General features: G+C 44.2%; 1 protein-coding gene across 3 annotated transcripts; it reads left to right on the top strand.

Moving 5' to 3' along the window:
• The first annotated feature begins 6 nt into the window (after window positions 1-6).
• On the top strand, window positions 7-5,300 carry ARL2BP (ADP-ribosylation factor-like 2 binding protein). 3 transcript variants are annotated; one of them, XM_008574707.1, is made up of 6 exons: window positions 7-88; window positions 1,034-1,095; window positions 2,561-2,667; window positions 3,848-3,933; window positions 4,485-4,581; window positions 5,120-5,300. In XM_008574707.1, exons 1-6 carry the CDS (start codon window positions 51-53, stop codon window positions 5,219-5,221), a joined length of 492 nt encoding a protein of 163 aa, XP_008572929.1. In that variant the 5' UTR covers window positions 7-50; the 3' UTR covers window positions 5,222-5,300. The 3 variants fall into 3 exon arrangements, with proteins under 3 accessions (XP_008572929.1, XP_008572914.1, XP_008572921.1); XM_008574692.1 differs by lacking the exon at window positions 7-88 and adding an exon at window positions 530-683; XM_008574699.1 differs by lacking the exon at window positions 7-88 and having other exon boundaries at window positions 588-1,095.
• The last annotated feature ends 560 nt before the right edge of the window (window positions 5,301-5,860 follow it).

Below are 5,860 nucleotides of genomic sequence, written 5' to 3' on the forward strand. Positions count from 1 at the left end.
GGCCCACGGGCCCGCTCGCGTGCGCGGTGGATGCGGCGGTGGCGGCGGCGATGGACGCCCTAGAGGAAGAGAGCTTCGCGCTGTCCTTGTGAGTGACGCCGCCAGAGCCCGGGCGGCTGGAGGCCGGAGGCAACCGGCGCTCGCCTGGTCCTGGGCCCTGTAAAGCGGGTGTCCCCGGAGGGTGGGGGTGGGGGTGGGAGGCGGCCAAGGCTCCGCCCCACTTCCTGGTCTCCATCCCATGGCTGCTGCGGCCGCCAGGCGGCCAGGTTCAGGCCCGGGAGGACAGGACGGAGAGGCGGGTGGCACCCGTTGATCAACGCCGTAATAACTTCGTATAGCATACATTATACGAAGTTATCAAGGCTCCGCCCCACTTCCTGGTCTCCATCCCATGGCTGCTGCGGCCGCCAGGCGGCCAGGTTCAGGCCCGGGAGGACAGGACGGAGAGGCGGGTGGCACCCGTTGATCAACGCCTCCATCACAGTCCCCAGCCGCCGACCCTTAGCCAGCAACAAAGGTGTGTTTGAGCTGTTGCCGAGGCCTGACCGTGGGTCAGAGGACTCTCCACCACCACCATCACCATCACCGGGGACTCCTGATCAAATGACCCTCCTGGCCAATATTTTGCCCGCCCCAGGTTCACGCTCACAAACAGATAGGTGTGGGGTGATAGCGGAGATGTGGTGAGTAGACCATGAAGGAAATAAATGCGGAGGATCCTAGAGATGTCCGATGCCATCCTTTGCTCCCTTTATTTGTCCTTTTTGTGACTTACGGTGTCATATCAGGTTTTGTGAAAGTGGAGCCATCACATTCAACTTTCATGTCACAGATATGTCAAGTGTATCTTCTGTTTGGAATTGCTAGATTAGACATTAATCAATCATTCTTAATGGCTGAAGCTGAGTGATGGGAATTTCATTTTCCTAGTTTTTTTTTTTTTTTTTATTGTGCGTGTTTGAAAATGTACATAGTAAAAAAAATTTTTAATGGAATTATTTGAAACAGCGCCTAATCTAGGCATATTTTTCAGCTCCTCTGCCTCTGATGCGGAATTTGATGCTGTGGTTGGATATTTGGAGGACATCATCATGGGTAAGCTTTTAAGGACTTGCTTGCTTTTAAGGACGTTGAAATCAGTGTGAAGAGTTAATTTTAAAAAGAAAACGTTAAGCTGCATGTATTTTTAACATAGCACAATGTAATGTTAAATTAGCCTTACTGTGATTTGTCTTAGAAACAAACATCCCAGCACTCCTTGAAACAACTACTAACCATAGATTCAGGGGCCTGCAAGGGACTTATTCAGGTAATGTGGAACCTAGAAGTATGGAGCTCATGGCAAAGCTTCAGGAAATAATGACCTACTTTATTTCACATATAGGATAAGAGCAGTTTCTTTTTTTTAGATAATTTTGAGTTTTAACATTTTTATGCCATAAAACAGCATAAAATCATAACCATAAGCATACATGTCCATGAAGAAAACAAGGTGTCAAACTTCAGCTGGTTCTATATTTGAGAAAATTCTCTCTATTGACTCTAAGTTTAATGAGAAGTAGAAAAAGAGCACTTATTTGGTGTTATTGGCTGTGTAACTTAGTCCGGTTTAGTCTGAAAATCACTGACCAAGCTTTTGTACCTTCAGGTCCTATAAAGGATGTTTCACCATTAAGCTCTTATCCCATGTGGATTTGAGGATTTCTGGGGAATGCTGAGGAAACTGTTCAGTTCTTTTGCCTGTTATTGGTACCCTATATGCTGTGGAGAAAATGAGCCTTCTATAAGTCCAGGGTATTTATCCCGAAGTCTGGGTCCTTTTTGAAGCTTTGCTTTTATTTTTAGGAATATTCTATTCAGTTGTTTAAATTCCCTATTTCCTGGCATTTATTAAGTTTTCACTATGAACTAATCTGCTTACGTGAATTCTCATCTAAATTCCACCTAGCATTCCTATATATGTACTATAAATCATCCTCACTTACCAGATGAAGGAGTAGGAGTTTAAGGAAATAGAGTAACTTATCCAAGGCCACACAGCTAGTAAATGGTTGAGATGGGATTTGAACCCAGCAGCCTGGCTTCTCTCAGACCCCATACTTCTAATCACTATACTGTTTCCACAACTGCTGCTGAAATTATATTAAAATAAGAGAGAACCAATTTGTTCCTTTACGGAAAGTACTATGGGAGTTCCCAAGCCACCTTATGGATGTTTAAAATGGACTGGCAGATGGTAGTGATGGTTGCACAACAATGTGAATGTACTTAAAGCCACTGAATGATATATTTAAAAATGGTTAAAATAGTAAATTTTATATATTTTTAAAATTATATTTATGTGTGTATTTTACCACAATTAAAAAATAAAATTTTAAGAGTGGATTGGTCTATTTCAACATTGGTGTCCCATCCAGTGCTCCCTTAAAACACCAGTTTTCCTTCTCCTAGGGTTTGGCCATTGAGAAAGTACTACTGACATAAATCCTGCCTGCTTATGCATATGAGAATGGTTTGTAGTCTCCATTAAAAATAATAAATTTTCCCTATTGTGGTTCAGATGACGAGTTCCAGTTATTACAGAGAAATTTCATGGACAAGTACTACCAAGAGTTTGAAGACACGGAAGAGAATAAACTCACCTACACACCTATTTTTAACGAATACGTAAGTAGAGTTCAATTTCTGCTACCAGGAGATTATGGTTTCTTTGAAATTTGAATTTAGAATCCAAAGATGTTGAAATTTGCTCATCTTTTAAAGTATGCCACAACCATACTGGCCAGCCAACAGCAGCAGCAACAAAGAAGTGTGTACTAAAATATTGAGGGAATTCTAATGAGAATTCTTGTTTAGTTCATTTTCATCCTTGTAGCTCTTGGGCCTTTCTTCCAAAAAGCTTTCAGGCAACTATTTGATGAGCATGTGAACTTCTTATTTAAAAGAAGTTTGGCTTTGCCATAATCTTGCTTCCAATTGCAATACATGAGTTCACCATACCTTGCATTTGTATGGTTTTGTAAAACCTTTTTGCTTTCGTAAAACCTTTTTGCTTTCACACACTATTTCTTTTTCTACATAATTCAGTCAGGTATGTGTGACTGTTAAGTAAAAGTGAGAACTGAGACCAGGGTCACTAAATGGTTGGTGGAAAAAAACCAAACCTAGAACCCAGGAACCTCAACTCTTCTTCCTTGGGTCTTCTTGTTGTTTGATTTTTTGGCAGCTGGCCAGCACAGGGATCTGAACCCTTGCCTTTGGTGGTATAACACCGTGCTCTAACCAGCTGAGCTGACTGGCCAGTCTACCCTTGGGTCTTCACACTCTATCCTGAGGCCTCTTGCAGCCTCCTGGGATTATCTCATCTATCCTAAGCATAGGTTTGAGCCTCCAGGACTTTATTTTCTTAACACCTGAGCACGGAATAATCAATGAAATCTGCTCAGAAGGAACCCGTAACTGCCTCCTAGTATATGCTTTTTTGTATGTTCTGTTCGCACAGATTCCATCTACCCAGGAGGAAAAGCCCCCACTTATTTTATTCCTTACTTCCTGTGCTGGGGAGCAGGATGGGAGCCCTACTGCTCACTGTCTTCACCTGTGTTAGAGCATTCATCCTGTTACAGCATGATTACCTGCCAGTGCCTTTCTCCTGCACTGGGCTGAGTACTTATCTGGGACAGGAGCTGTGTTGGTCCTCTTTGATACACCCAGCATTCAGCATAGAGCCTGGCACATAAGATAGGATCTCAGGAAATGTTTACCAAGGGCCAGAGGACCAGCTTTCTGTACCGAAGTCTTGTTTTCCTAAAGTGTGGTCTGACCAAGATCTGTTCTGCTGTTATAGATTTCTTTGGTAGAAAAATATATTGAAGAACAGCTGCTGGAGCGGATTCCTGGATTTAACATGGCAGCTTTCACAACTACATTACAGTGAGTTGAGCTTGACTTTTTTTTTTTTTTTAAAGATGACCGGTAAGGGGATCTCAACCCTTGGCTTGGTGTTGTCAACACCACGCTCAGCTAGTGAGCCAACCGGCCATCCCTATATAGGATCCGAACCCATGGCCTTGGTGTTATCAGCACCGCACTCTCCCGAGTGAGCCACGGGCTGGCCCGAGCTTGACTTTTTTTTTTTTTTTTAAAGATGACCGGTAAGGGGATCTCAACCCTTGGCTTGGTGTTGTCAACACCACGCTCAGCTAGTGAGCCAACCGGCCATCCCTATATAGGATCCGAACCCATGGCCTTGGTGTTATCAGCACCGCACTCTCCCGAGTGAGCCACGGGCTGGCCCGAGCTTGACTTTTTTGTTTTGTTTTGTTTTGTTTTCTCCCCTTCCTTCTTCCCTAGTCTGAAAAAAAGACCCTCCTTTCTTTTTTGCAGTGAAAGCAAGTGCTGGTTAGGTCCTGGGTGGAGCCCTCAAAACCTTTGAATGGAATCTTGAGACAGTCTGTTTCATCATTCATTCTCTCCTTTTGCAGGCATCATAAAGATGAAGTGGCTGGTGACATATTTGACATGTTGCTCACATTTACGGATTTTCTGGCTTTTAAAGAAATGTTTCTGGACTACAGAGCAGTAAGTTACCACTGCCTGTTTATTTAGCCACATTGAACCAATTAGAAATTTCCAAATAGAACTGATGAACACAAACTACCTCTCATGAACATAAACCACCTCCCATGCTTCCCCCATCATTCCCCCATAACACTGGCCAGTATCAGTCTAGCAGCTAGCAGGGTATCAGAAAGAGTGAGCTGCTTTCTCTACTCTAGGTGGGACCTATTCATGTTTTGGTTAAACAGGCCCTAGGTTCCATCTTATGGTCCCTAAATAATCAGAAGGACAAAACCCAAAAATCAGGTCTAATTCTGCCTTGCCTTTCTTATAGTGCAGGCTCTATATAAGAAAAATAAATGTTTCCCAGTGAAGAGAGGTGCATTTTTTGAGTGACCAGGACCAGTGTTGAGCAGAAATGCAAAATAAACACCTTCCCTTTCCTGTGTACTCCCTAGTGGTCCACACTCCCACCCTAAGCTCCTCTTTCCGCATTCAAGAGGCCAGAAATGACTTTTTCTATTCCTTGCTTCTTGAAGTTTTTCATTTTCTCTTGTAGGAAAAAGAAGGCCGGGGATTGGACTTAAGCAGTGGGTTAGTGGTGACTTCACTGTGCAAATCATCTTCTACACCAGCTTCCCAGAACAGCCTGCGTCACTAGGTCCTACATACTGTCACTGGCCCAGTAGGCTGGGAGAGCCCTCAGCTAAAGATGACAGAATACATCTTGGAAAGACTGACTCTTTTCTGCAGCTTCTCATTCATGTTAAGTATTGATGGGTCAAAACAAAATGGCCTGACCCTCTTTGACTGTTTGTCCTGAAACACTTTCTTGTATTTAGTAACCCTAGTAGTCCTTCCCAAGAGCTCAGTGAAAGGGTGCACGGACCCGAGCTGACAGTTCGCCAGAGAAGTTCCACTTTATTCAAGGACTGCACGTATATTTATAGGGAGCTGCGTTCTGGGTTTGGATAGTGGGTGAACGGGCGGTAGCTGATTGGACGGGGCTGGGCAGGAAGTGAGCCCTGACCTGTGACTGGTTGAGGTTTTGGCACCAGCGGGCTCGTTTACTGTGGAGAAGAACCCGGAAGGGCACCATATTGCTAGGGAGTGCCCCCCACTTGAGGGCCTACGGTATCCCTACATTCCTTACATTCCTCCCTTTTTCCTCTCTTGCGGGAATGGGTTGTCGTAATCTTCGAGCTACTTCCTGCTGGACGGGGGCGTAGTAGGGGAAGAAGAATTGGGAGATTGGGGATTTTGTAACAGGACCCAAAAGAGGGTAGAGAATAAGATAATT

The sequence above is a fragment of the Galeopterus variegatus genome, unplaced genomic scaffold (genome assembly GCF_000696425.1).
Source record: "Galeopterus variegatus unplaced genomic scaffold, G_variegatus-3.0.2 Scaffold58, whole genome shotgun sequence".
Taxonomy (NCBI): domain Eukaryota; kingdom Metazoa; phylum Chordata; class Mammalia; order Dermoptera; family Cynocephalidae; genus Galeopterus; species Galeopterus variegatus.

Excerpts from the sequence above, each read along its gene's own strand:
- ARL2BP (XM_008574692.1), top strand. The coding sequence starts at position 604 with ATGACCCTCCTGGCCAATATTTTGCCCGCCCCAGGTTCACGCTCACAA. Across the intron at positions 684-1,033 it reads GGGGTGATAGCGGAGATGTG|CTCCTCTGCCTCTGATGCGG; the intron begins GTGAGTAGACCA and ends CATATTTTTCAG. Across the intron at positions 3,934-4,484 it reads GCTTTCACAACTACATTACA|GCATCATAAAGATGAAGTGG; the intron begins GTGAGTTGAGCT and ends CTCCTTTTGCAG.